We start from the raw sequence: 16,133 nt of genomic DNA on the forward strand, positions 1-16,133 counted from the left end.
TTGGACTTCCAGGCCTATGTAAACAAATTTCGTGTAAGTTGGGCCAAGAAAATATAATTTGGCTTAATCTGAATTTGGTTTAACTTTAGATTCGGTTCAATAAATATGTATAAAGTACCTATTTATATAGCTATATATTTTAAGAAAGGTGATTTGGCATCACAACCATAACACTGTCTGACTTATAAGAGGAATTTTAAATGTAAAGCACTGCAGTGTTCCAGATTGTGGGATGTAAAGCAGCAGCAGCACACTTACAAGAGACGTGGTAATTACGTTGTCGTAAATTTTAATAGGAGGTCGGAAAGTTCTTACTTAGCTTTTCATTAATTACTAAATAATTATTTAACAAACATACCCCATGCCTTATGGCAGATTTCATAAACATACTGATAATTACAGAACAAAGAATTTCCATAGGTGCAATATGTAGTGTAGATCGTTCTTCGCAACCTCTGTGTCACATTTCATGAAATTGAGTCAGACACTTTAAGTTTGAAAAGGATCAACATTATTTTGTTGTTTAAGCTTTTTTGCGGCTAAGAACTTCTATAATCTCTTAAGCTTAAATCGTTTACTTACACAAAATTCGAATAAGTGATCCATCAAATTCGAGAGCCCTATTAATGTTTGACGACAACAACAAGATACAAAACATCTGAGCGATGACCTCTCGGCCGATTTAGAGTTCATCTTGCAAATTGGGGCGTTAAACCCGACGGAAATTGGAACGTAAGTAAGAGGCATAACAAGCGAGAAATAGGACACGTGCATATTGATTTCTTGAATTTTTTTTTGAAAATCCTGGGTAGGGACATGATTTATCCAACAGATTCTATTGCCTTCCGTCTGCAGGATCTCCTGTTTATACAAGCATTTTTTACCAGTAACTGAACTTAAAAATAAAATAATGTATCATCTTTGTTCGAGTCTGTATTGCAAAATAATTATGTTAATTTTCCTCAAATATAATATATTTTTGTTATTTACATTATGATGATCACACGTTAGTAGATATCGGCGTTTTTTACTATTGGTCTATCCAAGGGTATCAGTGTCTATGTAGATATAGTAGATATTTTATACTACAATGTTTCTTTTCTTCATATCTACGTTCTACATACCGGTCCCGTTGCATATTACGCTCAAACATAGAATAGTAATGTACTTACCTATAGCTCATATGAATTTCATTATATCATCATACATTAGGTGCATATTTATGGTGTTATGTTTGGAAAATGTATAAAAAACAAATTAATATTTAGTTTAAATTTGGAATCTATAGTCCTTTGGTCGTAGCCTCAGGATTCGTCCACACTAAGATACATTCTGGTAGTAGACATGAAGATTTTTCTACCTGGTTCAAGTTGAAATCGCGTCAATGAGGATGGGTTCGTAATATTAATAATAAATAATTTAGTAGTGCAATATTAACCACTAGGTACACCACTATTCTGACCTACTAGTGTAATCAAGAAAGAAATATTTCGTGACATGGTGTTTATTGAACTTTGCTCCGAAGCGTAATATAAGTTTTTTCACCCTGTTAATAAAATAGTAGACATTTTTTAATTTTTTTTATTTAGTATTAGGCGAGTTGCCGTACCTCGCTTATATTAATCAGCTGCATATCTGACTGATAGCAATTATTTGTCCTTCAATATCGCATTTTTGCGTGTTTAAGTAAAATGTTTTAAGTACATAAAGTGTTTAAAGTGTATGTTCCTCAGACTACGAATATTTACTATAACGACTTAACTATAATTTCGAAAGTTGCAGTAAGTTTGGTGCCTGGTTTCCTTGGTGATTCCCTTTCCTTATTTTCTCCATGGCTAGTATTGATTGAGGTATGCACGCAACAACATTTAGTCATCATTTTGTTTCGTGAGATACCCGCTTGTTAAAACGTTAAAATAATATACAATGGATGTAATTAAGATTATTATATTTGAAGGCCAAATAACGATACAAAATTAAACTAGAAATTTAAATTATTTTACTAGTTTTCACTTTCATTTACTACGTCTGATAGGTATAGTTAATTGCACTAGTTAGAATCTTTTGTGGCAAGTTTCTGGAAAGTAAATGATTCGCCTGAGTTTAAATGTTGCTTTAATAATGTTACTTTATATATTATAAGTTATTGTACCTACACAAAATGTATTTTTCCACACGTTATTGTCAATAACGTGTGGAAAAATACGGATTCATAAATTACTTACTTATGGAAGAGTTACAAATAGGTATGCGGTATGCATAATATAAAATGAAAGTTATTTTAAAAAATATTTATGAAAAATATTAATGTTAAAATATTGATAAATTGTTTTAACTTGTGGCTCCTGGTTCAGATATTATAATAAAAGCATGATCTTTACGTCTTCCCATAAGTATAAATTAATTATTTATAATGACTCGTAATTTAGACCCTCTACACAGTTTTCTACTTTAGAGGACCTCAATAGCATGAATGTCTCGTCTGCGTTTATGAATACGGAGCTACCGCGACAGACAGGGCGGGGGCAGGCAAACTGTTTAGCCGGTTCGGCGATTACAACGCCGCTGACGCTCGCATAAGTCAGTTCGTCAACAGCTGTTCCGCGTCGTGCTAGTGTTTTCGAACGCAACATGTGTTGCGGTTTCCGAACGTAAATGAAATGTCAGTTTACGTCTAATTTTTCGCGGCCCACATAAATAATTCACTTCCTACCTCGATAGCGCGATCACTATTGTTATTATCGAATTTCCGTATAACTCAATTAATTGGAACGACTGTTTGTACAGTTTTGGTGTTCGCAGGATAGTAGTGACGTTAAGTTTGTGTTATTGCAAATGATATCTACGGAGTCTGTTATTGACGTGTCTGAAAATGTGTATGGGATTGTTAATCGTGAATAGTGACTACTGACTGGCACCGTCTCGTGTCTGCTTAGCGTTTATTGCATGGAAAGTGGTTATGACCTTCTAAATGAAGGAGTCTTATCCTGAAGACATTATGCTCTGTTTCGTCCAAGGTTTCGGCGATAGGAATGTCAATGACGAGTGTAAGAGTCGCGAGTGTAACGGCGATGAAGCTGTGAGTGATGGAAAGAAGAAACACAGAGGTAAACGTGTTTCTGTGACAATTGAACCGCATGAAGACAGTGGACAGAGTGAGTTTGATAAGCGGAGGGGTGAGAACTTCGTTGGGAAGTCGTTACGATTGTCCTCCGGCGACAAGTTCTTCAAGAACTTACCAGAGGTGAAGAGGAGCTTCAGTGATCGATTCTCAATCATCACAGATGGCAGTGGCAAGAAGGCGCAGAAGGGATTGTCTACTATCAGAAAAACCTGGTAATGTCAACTGATCAGTATATTAACACAATGTTTGTACATTATATTTAACTTGTGTACAGGAAAAACATACCAAACAAATATGGAAATCTATGGTAGGATTTGCTGAATACAATATTGTCCCAATGGCTGAATGAATTATTTGCTATTTTAATTGTCCCTAGTTTATTTCAACTACTTATAGCATCCAGTAGAAATTTAAAAAGAGGCGGAACACTTGATGTCTGTTGTTGAAGACATCACTGCCACATTTTACTGTCTTATAACAACAGTGTTAAGTACCGCTGTATGTTTAAATAGTATAGTAGAAGAGATTTACAAGGTATTCCAATTTACTCTTCTAGAGTGACAATGCAATTGTAACCAACATTGGGACGGACTCTAGTACTACCTTATTGGACTGTATGCTTGTATACTTCTCCTAGATCATAAAAAGAAGAATAAAATGATAGTTTATGTCATTCTGGAAACAAAGAAAAATGAGCAAAGTACAGAGAGCTGGAATTTTTAACCACAACACTTAAATAAATATTAATTAAATGTCAAAATAAGAGTAGCTTTAATTATTGTTTTTACTATTGCATTCAAAGTCATGCATTGTCCTTTAAATTGTTATAATATGTTCTTAATCATAATAATACATTCTCAATTTCTAGTAATAAGTTAATATTGCACGACTCATGATGCGAAGCATCAGAGAGTGCTTTACGATCGAAAAATTTTTTTCGCTTCATTTTGGCGGCTATTTTTATTATTATAGCCTTGATAGTTCACGGAATCAAGATATTTTGCATACTATTGTCGAGATAATTTAATGGAGATTAATTCCATACTTTTTAAAAATTGATTTACTGCAATAGAATTGGAAAAAAACACCAAAATAGGTCAAAAAATTTTCCTGTCCGTCATGTGTGAAACCTGAAAACACTGTAACTTGTGAAAAAATCCATCATTTGAGTTTTTTTTTTTTAAATTCTAATCGACGATTGTAGGTCACTGAATGCGAATGATTAATTAATTCAGTGTCGTTGAATTGCAATTAATAAAAAACGAAAACTACAAGACTGTATATCTATAGATATTATGTACATTTATTCCACCAGGGGCGCTTGTGCAGTACCTTCTTCCTACTACAGCTGTTTTTTCGGCAATTAATTTTGAACGACTTAAGTTTTTTTTTTTTTTTTATATATTTCATAATTAAATGAGCATTATGAGTCGTGCACTTTTGGATTTTCCAAACTTTATTCCTATATACTTTTAGTGTGGTAAGGATGCGGTCTTTTCCAAGGCATACCAGCTTGTTCCTCAGGTGTAGCGGTGCATCTCTAGCCAATTTTAAGTGGGAATCTGGTCCATGGGTGGCATTAGCTATCACGATGTTAATGACCATACTACTCCGAAATGGCTTTACCGATTTTCACCAAATTTTATATGCATATTCAGTAGGCCTGAGAATCGGCTACTATCTATCTTTCATACCCCTAAGTGATAAGGGCTGTTCACCCTTAACATTTTTTTATTTATATGGCAACACAACATTTACCGGATCAGCTAGTCTTATATATAAAATTCTCATATCACAATACTCACAATGTTAGTTACCATACTCCAAAACGGCTTTTGTGATTTTCACCAAATTTTATATGCATATTCAGTAGGTCTGAGAATCAGTTACTATCAGTTACTAGATACTAGTTACTAGATACTAGATAAGGGTTGTTCACACATAACATTTAAAAACGGGTCAGCTAGTGTGTATATAAAATTTTATAATAGCAGTAATCAAATTTAACTTATGCTTAGTTAGTGATGCATTAATTATGCTAGACCTGCATTTTTAATTTATATTTTTTTTCTATTTTTAATTTATGGACAGTGTAGCTTTAAATTTAAATAGGTAGCAAATTTAAATTAATAAAATTAATACTAAAAATTCAACTACCTACTTTTGTTTATATTTTTGTCTTATTTCTTAATGTTACACTTTATTCATTTTATCTCCAAATTTTTTGTGTCAAGATATTTCATAATGTTCTCGTTGTGGTCTCAGATCAAACAGACCATGTTTATCTAAAATTTTAATAAGTAATTGTTCTCCATGTGTGTAATAGCATTTATTTATATATTATACATAAAATAATTGATCATTTGATTCTGTTGTACATACACTTTACAAGTATCAGGTATCTGTATGGTGTAAATTATTACAATAATAATGACTACTTCTTTTTATCAAATTGAAGTAAGAAACATGCATGGAATCTGCCTAGCGGTAACTAGGAACTGCGTCCATGGACATCTGCAACCATTTAGAATAGGGGTCTTGCCAAGCCAAAGGTTCTGCTAAATTCTGTCAGGCCAATGACAGCAGCTTTGCCTCTGAAGACTGTGATGGTCAACTCTGCAGGTCTGCCAATAACTGTATCCTTCCATCATAACACACGAATTGTTTACTGTTTAACAAACATGTCATAGTGGTACCTCCCTGGTAAAACCTAGAATACTTGCATGTTTTCCTTAATGTTAAAATAAGTGATATCTTTCCTATAAAAAAACATAATTAATTGTATTCCCACCAGCAAATAATTTTAAATCACTAATTAAATAAACGGAAATTTGTATTGGATATCGCAATAGGATTTCCCAAAACTGTATTGAGGAAGTTTCTCATTGCCAATAATTTTGTATAATGTAACCACCTAAATAGTGCAGTTAGATTACTGTTTTGGGTTTGAGTGTTTCGGTATCTACTCATCGTTGTTTGTCTGTTGCGTCCACTACAACGAAAATCTTAGTGTAGTGAGATTACTAGAATATGACGTTTTCAGTTATTTCATTCATTTTATGTATTCCAAATTGTTTAGCGTAGCTCCACAAATATTCGTTTCGAAGATGCTTAATCCCAACAAGCCATAGGTACTGAATATAAACTTGTTGTTATATGATTTTCGCTAACATTGGCTAATTGTCGACCTTCGTTAAGCTATCACTGCTTACACTAAAATCCTCAAAATACTTACAAGTATCCATGTCACACTTGGAACTCGCGTTGATAGATCCTAGCCATATGCTACTGACCCAGTTTACGTTGTGCTACAGAAATAACTAGCGAACAGTTAAGGCCAGCTCATAGTTACGCTGCCTAAATATTGGGGCCATTTATAGTGTAGCCTACATGGGATTAAATAATTGATTTGTTTTTACTTTAGAACAATAGAGGTATTATAATGGATAAACACTTATATTCGAAGAAGTGTTTTCGAAAATTTGTCAAGTTTTTATTGTGGTCAGAATACCGGTATAACATGTAGTGTCTATCTTTCTACTTAAATCTCAGCGTGGACTCGCCGTCCATCTATCAAAGTTATATATAAATTTGCAGGATTAATATACGATAATGTAAAAAATTATAAGCACCTATATTTTCAACTACTTCGCTGGTTATCAGTTCTTCAAACGACGTAGCTGGCCCATTGTCACTTACCTAAGTCTCAAACCTCATACTATACTTTACAAACTTTGCTACGTGTAAGTGTGCAATGTTGGTGGTCCGTAATTACACGGCTTTCTTCAGGCAAGGACTCTGAAATGTATCTACGGTCATTTAGCGCCTAAAATAGATGGAACCGTAAGGGTTATTGCTTCCCAGACTACTTTTGTACTAATAGCCCTTTCCACGCGAACCTTTCACATAATTTAGGACGCTCGGTTTAGTTTTCAAATTAGCTCTAGATTGAATTGAGATTTGCGGTCTACAGGTCTCACAGTTCTATCAGTTTATTTCTTTTGATTTAAGTAGCAATCTAATTCATGCAGTCCATTTGATGTCTAAAAACTATGAAGTCTTTGAGTAACAAAATATTTTTGCTATGAATTCATAAATAATATTTCATTCAAGCTTTTATTTATTTTTATGTGGACTGTATGCTTATTAGCTACTTTTATCATAAAACCCCTTGTTACATTATCAATATAACGTCTGCCATCGATTTTGCCAAAGTATGAAAGCACTTCATAAAAATACTAAATCTATTTCTTTTTATCATTAATGATGGAAATCACTATTCTGTTGCAAGTCATATATTTCTACGACGTGACATCGCTACTTTACAAGACATAGCAACATGCTAGGATGCGACGTAATATCTTCGTCTGTTTTTTCTCCATTACACTTAAAATGGGATATCCACGTGGCGCGGTGGTCAACATTCCAGATTGCTATGGATTTCACATTCGATCCACGGCTGGGTAGACATTCAAATGAATTAAGATTTCTATTCTAAGTCCGAATGTTAATGTACTCATCTTACGTCATTTACTTCAATGTACGCGTGTTTACATAAAGTAACCATGAAACAATAAATCTTAGTGTGGGTGTGAGAGCTATGAGCTTAGAAAGCGCTTGGGAAAAAATAATAGAAGCTGTTATTCTCTGATAAAGTAAAGACCATGAAATAGGCAGTTACGACGCTTACGACCTCGGTGGTAACATCAAAGATATTAATATTCTTTAAGACAACGTATCTTATTTTATAGATAAGATTGGTACTTAGGATAGTTAAATGTATGGGCGATATTGTCGAGCCTTGGTTGAGTCAACAACGATTTGGCACACACTCACGCATCTTTGTTAGAGTGGAACACGTGGTGGTTTGTATTGAATACGTGTGTCATTTGTTTTGCACATAAAATGTAACTACATAGCGTAAGATACATGTGTTTACATTTTTGTATATTGGGTACTTATTTTATATACATTACCCTCCGCAGTCGGGTAAAAAGACAGTGACACTACTCAACTAGTGAGGAGTATTAAGCAAATTAGACGAATAAACACGTTAGCGCGAATTTATTAGATTACCTGTGACCCGTGTTTAACAAGAAAAAGACGGAAACTAAGGTTTCTTTTGACCTGGTTTTCATTGACAAGTTGATCTTGGATGCGTTTATAAAGAAGCTTAATAAGAATTAAGTAGGTGCATGTAATATGTACCTAAATGGTTAAACACAATCGTAACATACCTATGAATCGTAGTTATGTTACTGTCAAAGAAATCAGTTGTAACTATTTGAAAGATGCAGTATCTATTCGGAAATGAACCTAAATAGTTTTTTTAACTACATCCCTATATCTATGGTTTGATCTTTACTTGGATTATTTATTAGTTGATGATTTGTATAGTGTCTAGCGTCAAAATTATCAGTTTCTTTCCAGAAAGCAACATAACTTACTTATGTCTATACAATTCGTATAAGCTTTTAAGTATGCTTCTTGTACTTGATATATTTAAAGCTGCGATTTGTAACGTACAAAATTATCATGGCCGTCATATCTGCTTAACGAATTTTAGTACGTGGCCACGTTTTAATAATATGACGCCTACACCAAGGCCACTGTACTTATAAGGCATTACAATGCTGCTGAATCAAACATTACCCAAGTCGGATACGATCCTTTGGAGTGACCCATTATCTAAAATTGGTCCCTTATATTTACAAACCGCTTGGATTTTCTCGTGTTGCGATGGTATGTAAGGAAGTTGGCAAAATGCCACGTTGGTGTTTAGTAGAAATTGACAGGATAACTAAGAGTCCAGTGCTTCTGTATTCTGGTTTGAAGGTGTGGTGACAACCAAACCTAAGTTGGTTTGGTTGTCTCTAGATCTGAGTCTCTGGAAGCATGCAAATGGCCTTTTTATTATTTGTGAGGGCTGTGTCGTATGTTAATTCTTTAACTTTAAAGATAGGTGGTTTTATTCTTTACAAGTTTCAATCAATTCTTTGTTGCCCATACCATTTTTTCTATGCGGTGATAAGTATTTTAAATATTTGTAAGTAGTCAAAATTAAGCACCATCACAATTCACATTTGAGTCTAACTTAAACTTGAATTCTAAGCCTATTTATATTTTACTATCCCATATTTCCATGGGTGTTAGTGATCACTCTCCACTGGATTGTACTGTGTGTTTTTTTGATACTTTAATTTAATAATCAATAAAGATCAATATTTAAGTTCACAACTTTACCACGCGACTCGTTATACTCTACACAAATTGACAAATATTACAAAGAATGAGAAAATATATGGATACAATATAATATATTAATATAATTAAAAGAAAATATATACAATAGAACTAAAAAAAATAAGATTTCTATTTTACAAAATTCAACATCAGCGAAGACCGATGTAGTTCTTGTAAGTGCCACTTTTAATTTTCTTCTGCTTAGTACACTCAAAAATTGCTTACTGTCTTAAGAAGCCAAGTGTATGGAATTGGCAGTTTGCCAAACTTGGTGTTCAGTGGAAAATATTGTTTATATACAGGGTTACTGATAATTCGATACATTCCCTTGGAGGGGTAAAAGTAGAGCTCATTTGCAATAGGTTTTGTCATTAAGTACCCTAGCCGATAGTGATTTGTTTTTGAGATATTCAAGTTTTTGTGTTTTTATTTCTAAGTACCGATTTCAGGCAAAAAATAAAATGCTCCTTAGTGAATGTCCTATTTTGATCCTATTCTTGTGCATAATCGTATACCTAACATCGCAACACTTCCTTAAAATGACAATACGCTGTAGTAGTACCCTTAAACTTTACGTTATGGAGGTCAATTTGCTAGAGTTCAATAAAAAACCCCTTTTTATTTCCACTTCAGAGTGAATTTGCATATAAAGGATGTATGGAATGTGTCGTACAAATTATTAAAATAATAGCCCTATTTCACTAGCTATCCAAAGTGCTTAATTTTAATTTACTTAATGACAAAACCTATTGCAAATGAGCTCTACTTTTACCCCTCCAAGGGAATGTATCGAATTATCAGTAACCCTGTATAATACTATACCTCCATAAATGTAGCATATTATAATGGGTTCTAAAGTGGAGGACTAGGTAGAAAATAATAATAAACTCAGATATACATACGTCGTCAAAACCATTGATGTCCCATGAGTCCCTTGAGAGGGGTTTGTCCGTAATCCATCCCGCAGACCAGTGCGAATTGGAGTATAAATGTGGGGACATTAAATTAAAAAACTTTTCTCGTGTCATATTTGAATATACACTCCTTTGCAAAAAAAACGGGCGGGTTTGATTTTTTAACATTATTGGTAATAATTTAGTTCTTCAGAGGTTTTAATAGCCAAACTATGTTACTGGCACTTAATAAAGAGTCTGGGTATGAAAAAAAGTTCATTCCAAATTCAAAACTTTTGTTTTTTAAATTATTAATCCCTTTTTCATTTTGTGACACTTTTCGCGGGTTTGCGGTTAAAAGGTTATCAAGCAACTAAAAGTAACTTTTCGTTATTTTTAGTACAACAATTTATGTTTATCGCATAATTCTGCCTTATTGTGACTTAAAACAGATATCTTTGTGTCTATCGTAATGGCAGAAAAAGCAATGAGAGCTAGTAAAATTATAGCGCTGCTGGAAGAGGGGTGTAGCCAATGTTACGTCTCACAGCGGTTAAACGTGAGTCGTTCAACCGTACAAAGAACCTGGACTCGATACCAAGAGACAGGTTCCGTTCAGAGAAGGCAAGGTTCTGGGAGAAAACGTTGCACACAGCCGCGAGACGATCGCTTTTTAGTGACTCAGGCGCTGAGGAACCGCAAATGCAGTTACATAGACCTCAAAAGAAACCTTGAAGAGGTACGAGGAGCACAAGTTAGCCTATGGACTGTGAGGAGAAGACTTTTAGCTGCTGATATACGTAGTCGACGACCAGCGCGGGCCCCCAAGTTACTCCGTGAGCACCGGATTGCGCGGTTGAGGTTCGCTAGAAATTGCCTATCTTGGACACCAGGTAACTGGAGTAGCGTACTCTTCTCCGATGAGGCTCGAATTTGTCTGCATGGTGAGGACCGACGTCGGCGAGTGTTACGAAGACCAGGGGAACGCTATGCCGATGTGTGTTTTGAAGAAATCACCCCTTATGGTGGAGGGTCCGTTATGTTTTGGGCGGGCGTAACTTCCAACTATCGTACCGAGATAGTATTCATAGAAAATGGCTCACTAAATGCGCATAGGTACATAACAGAAATCCTTTCTCAAAATGCACAACCCGCACTGACTGTAATTGGTGAAGATGCCATTTACATGGACGATAATGCTCGGGCCCACCGTTCTGGCGACGTAGATGCTTATATGCAAGAGGTCGGTATTCGTCGTTTGGATTGGCCAGCGCGGAGCCCCGACCTTAACCCCATTGAGCATGTTTGGGACCTCCTAAAAAGGCGAGTACGATCTGTCCAACCACCTCCACAAAACATCAGAGAGCTTAAACGTGTAATCTCGACTGAGTGGGAACACATTCCACAGGACACCATCAAAAGCCTGGTGGGAAGCATGCCAAGACGATTACATGCCGTAATCGCTGCAAGAGGAGGTCATACTCGTTATTAATTTTTATTTTTTAATGTCTCTTTTATTAAAATACCATAAAAATACTCGTAGTCTTAATTTCATTATACCCATAAAAATGTCCATTTTAACACGGCTCTCTGTTTACATTGACTAAAACACCGATACCAGGATAAAAGTGTTAAAAAACTAGATTCTCATTGATAATAAGAAATTTCTAGTCATCCAAGCTAATGACATACTAAAAATATAATAATATTTACCCATAGAAAAGCTAAGGTAAAGTGTGTGTGTAAGGTGCCCGTTTTTTTTGCAAAGGAGTTTAGTATTGTCATCGAAGAATTATATTTTTTTATGACGCGTCCGCTAGCATTTATTACGTCGATTATGTGGAATGTTGTCAAGTATTATGTATATTATACAATTGTTGACTAATCTTGGTCAATGTTTGCCCCCCTTATTCCACTACCGCGTTCTACAACCTGTGCAATTATCCAATTGGAGGTGCATTGCATTGCCTGACCATATGACTGACTCATCTTGACGATTACTACTGAATAGTGTACTGTTTAGTTCTATCTGTTGGATTAAATACAAGATAAGGGCTTAACTTTAATTAATATTTACGTATGGCACCTTGTGATCATACTTCGAAGGTACCAATGCCACACCAATTTATGTTTAATAACAGTTAAGCGCTGCTGTATTCCGCGTTGAAGGGTGTGGGATGGTAGACAAACTTATCCAACTTGGACAACCTGAAGTTTACCAATGCATCTGTAGCCGACTTCAATTAGGAATCGAATCTTATCAGGGGTTCATAACATAAGTCAATGGGGGGCAGTACTCGTATTATCACGTGGATTATACTCGTTTCCTTTACCAGTATAAAAATATATTGAATCGTATTCGAATAGTAAGTTATATTTTATTATAATAAACTATTATTTAATTATATTTTAAGCAATATTGTACCGTATGCAATTATTTCGAGATTTAATATTCAATAAGCCGGAAGAACAACTCTTAGTCTCTTTGTAGCTTACCGAAATGTCCTTTTGAGTAGTTGTCCTTGTCTTGTCTCGCAGACTAAAATGTTACACAAAACTGTTATCAAAAGTATCTCATAAATATCTGTGACGTTTTGTCAGAGTTACGTAAATGTAACAATAAATATTAATTATAAAAAATTAAACTAATACTTGTGTTAGATTCATAACAATTTACATATATTATTATAAAATGAATTGAGAACGCTTATTTCCAATAGAATAGTACATGAAACATACGATCCTATTGAATATTATCAAGTTATTTCATTAGTTTCTAATTTTAAATGTATCGTTTCCACCAAGGCCGTTGTTGTAAAAGGCGTTATAATACCACCAAATTAAACATTGCCTGTTTTGAATCACGATTCTTTAAAGTGTGAATTTTTCTTAATTTGGTCCATTACGAACGTTTAGCTTCCTGTGTCAGAGGAACGATTATGGAAGCTTGGCATATTGCCAATACTAATAAGGATGACCCATGTAGCTTTAATATTGATGAAACATTTTCAAATTCACATTATATCTTCGTCTTCGGTCTATTTTAGGAAACAGTAAGCGAAGTAATATTGGAGAACACTTTATCTTTCAATTAAGGAGTTATACTAATTGGTAACTCCTATAGTTATACCAAGTTATACCATATAGTTATACCAAGAGCTCCTAACGTAATTACGTTAGGAGCTCTTGAATTGAGGAGTATTAGATGCTTTTGTAAACTAGTGAATACATAAGTCGAAGATTTTGAGAAAATGGAAGTCTCGAGAAAACAAATTTGAGAGAAATATTCTTACTGGAATTGATTTTATATTATTTATTGTGTCATTGTTTGTGATAATACTATTTATTGCTTCGAAATTTTAATACTAATTGGAAAGCGTAGATAATTTACTATTTGTAAAGACTCTTAAAAGTTGTTGTTTTTCTGACAGTTTTGAGCACACTTAGAAATTGCTTTTCGTGTCAGAAATGCCATGTATGGGATTGGCAATTTGCCAATGCCTAGTCCGGCGTTTAGTAGGGTTGTCACTAAAGCACAAATTGTGGTAAAACTAAAAGCAGCCAAAATTACTGGGCTAGTGGTAAACTATACCTATATATTTTTTGAGGGACTACATGTTTCATATTCTTTTTTTTAAATTTATATTTTCCACGTTTTCCACCTGAATACTTTTCAGTATAATTATAATTTTATATTCGGTTAATTTACTTTCGTGTTTCATTCAACCAACAATTGGTTTTAGAAACTTTGGCACTAAAATCCGAAGTCACCCAAATAAATCAACCGTTCTATGGGTTTCTATACTCTTGACGTTATCTATACTGATGACGGACGAGTCCCAGGTTAAATAAACTTAGTTTACGCCTGTCTGGCATGTGTGTAAAAAATTGTAAAAACATAGTGTTACTTTATAAAACGCGTTGATACGAGTATTATTATCTTCTACTTAAAATTTGAATAATGATTGACTGACAGACAACGCACATCTAAAACCGGTGGGTATAGATAGTCTAGAAACATGATATTTGGCACAGATGTTCCGTATAAGAATGATGTAGATGAGGACTAAAATACATTTTTGAAAATTAATCCTGTAAGAGGCTAAATAGAAGATAAAAGTAAGTTTAACTTGCTTACGCTTCTATAATTTATTGAGTTGTTTTCGTGGAAACGGTTCTTATATCCCACGCTGTAGCTTTACAATCAATTTATCTGTATTAGATCGAGTCGGGTTCTATCTGGAATATTTTTAACTTTCCATTGAACTCTGAAGCTTTCTGCGGGATTTAGGAAATAAACTAGTTCAAAAACTGGATTGACGGTATATTTTTTAAACTAGCGTGCTCATTCGAGCATAAATGGATCGGTTTGAATCGAAGGCAAAATAGTGCTATTTTGGTATTGGCAGAACCGTAATGCCGTAACCATGTCTTGTGTTTCGTTTTTTGTTATTTGTTATTTCTAATCCGGTGCATTAATTGATTAAATTAATAACAAATTTATACGTACTAGTAATATTGACTTTGAAATGTGAGAAAATTTCTCGTGATTAGAATGCGGCGGTGCTATTGTGTCTCTTCTTTCTAGTTAAAACAGTAATATTCTATCTTTTTGAAGGATTGATAGATACCTAGGCTTAAATGAGTCATTGCCTTCGTTTGGTACGTTCTCATGTGATATTTGGTTGGTTACAGATATCATTAAGTAGCATAAGACTATTTAATACAAAATACATTGATGTCTTTTGTGCACATTATTAAAGTGAAACGACAATTGCCTAAGATATTATTATTTTAAGAGGTGCCCCGTATTAACAGTATCTAAATTAATAGTCTTCCATTTGGAGCGCTAATATTGTAGTCAGCAGGACACATCACAGATAGTTGTGTAAACGGGACAGTTTTGTTTCATTCTGTCGGTGTTGAGTCATCGACAGTACGCTTCACACAAATAGCTTGATCGATTATATCGGGAATGTAAAAAGGGAAGTTCAAACGAAAGGAGGGAACAATTCGCAGATGTTCGAATATAGACTGATTTTATGGGTGGTGTTAAATTATATTGGTTTTCGTCTTCACAAACGTGATTTCGTTTTTGCTCGTAAAGCTTATAAAATTGGGTACGTAATGTGTTGCCAACGCAATGTACCTGCACTAGTGGAAACTCTCGTTAAATTTCAGTAATCGGTTCGGACTGTTGCTAAATCGCTCTAGTACATTTCTTTGTCATCAATCACTGTTGATGACAAAGAAATGTACTAGAGCGACTGACTGACTGAACTGACTTAAATCAGTAATAGCAGAAAACGAAAGAAATACCATTTGACAAATAACACGTTAACAGTTTCGTTGCACGAAAACACATTATTATTCTTCTGACCGCTTTTTCGGTTTGGTTTATGTATTCTTCTGTGTGTTATAGCTTCGTCTATATGACTATATAGATATATCATCAGGTTTTCCCACGATTATAAAGTTATAACGAAATTATATTGATGAATATTCAACTTTAAATGAGTGATCTGGGATTCGAATCCCACTGACCTTTATCGTTTATTTTACATAACTCGTTTTGTTTTAGTGAATCACTGTAATAATCATAGAAACAAATGGTAGGTAATTACATAAACATGTTTAAAAATATATTTTTAAGTTACAATTAATTGAATTACCTCCTACTATATCTAGCGTGAATAATTTGTTAGAGGTCAACAAGTATTTAACAGGAAGTTTTAAACAATAAAATTAAAACAAAATTAAATGTTATGTTAATTAGGTGTTGAATTAAGTTAGCGTCAGTATGAAATGTATTCTATATAATTATTGTAAAATCTGACCTCAATATTTTTATGGGCAAATTCAAGATATATTAA

General features: G+C 34.1%; 2 protein-coding genes across 2 annotated transcripts in view; both read left to right on the top strand.

The window, feature by feature from the left end:
• Positions 1-16,133, top strand: part of LOC140749237 (uncharacterized) — a 95,354-nt gene that overhangs the window by 32,124 nt on the left and 47,097 nt on the right. The gene's annotated exons all lie outside the window — the stretch shown is intronic.
• Positions 2,576-3,739, top strand: LOC140749185 (uncharacterized). The gene has a single exon (XM_073082230.1). The coding sequence runs from the start codon at positions 2,972-2,974 to the stop codon at positions 3,338-3,340; it is 369 nt and encodes a 122-aa protein (XP_072938331.1). The 5' UTR covers positions 2,576-2,971; the 3' UTR covers positions 3,341-3,739.

The sequence above is a fragment of the Epargyreus clarus genome, unplaced genomic scaffold (genome assembly GCF_041222505.1).
Source record: "Epargyreus clarus isolate Ecla_fem2 unplaced genomic scaffold, WU_Ecla_fem_2.2 ptg000017l, whole genome shotgun sequence".
Classification (NCBI taxonomy): domain Eukaryota; kingdom Metazoa; phylum Arthropoda; class Insecta; order Lepidoptera; family Hesperiidae; genus Epargyreus; species Epargyreus clarus.

What these genes read in the sequence shown, in the direction of transcription:
- LOC140749185 (XM_073082230.1), top strand. Translation starts at nt 2,972, where the DNA reads ATGAAGGAGTCTTATCCTGAAGACATTATGCTCTGTTTCGTCCAAGGT.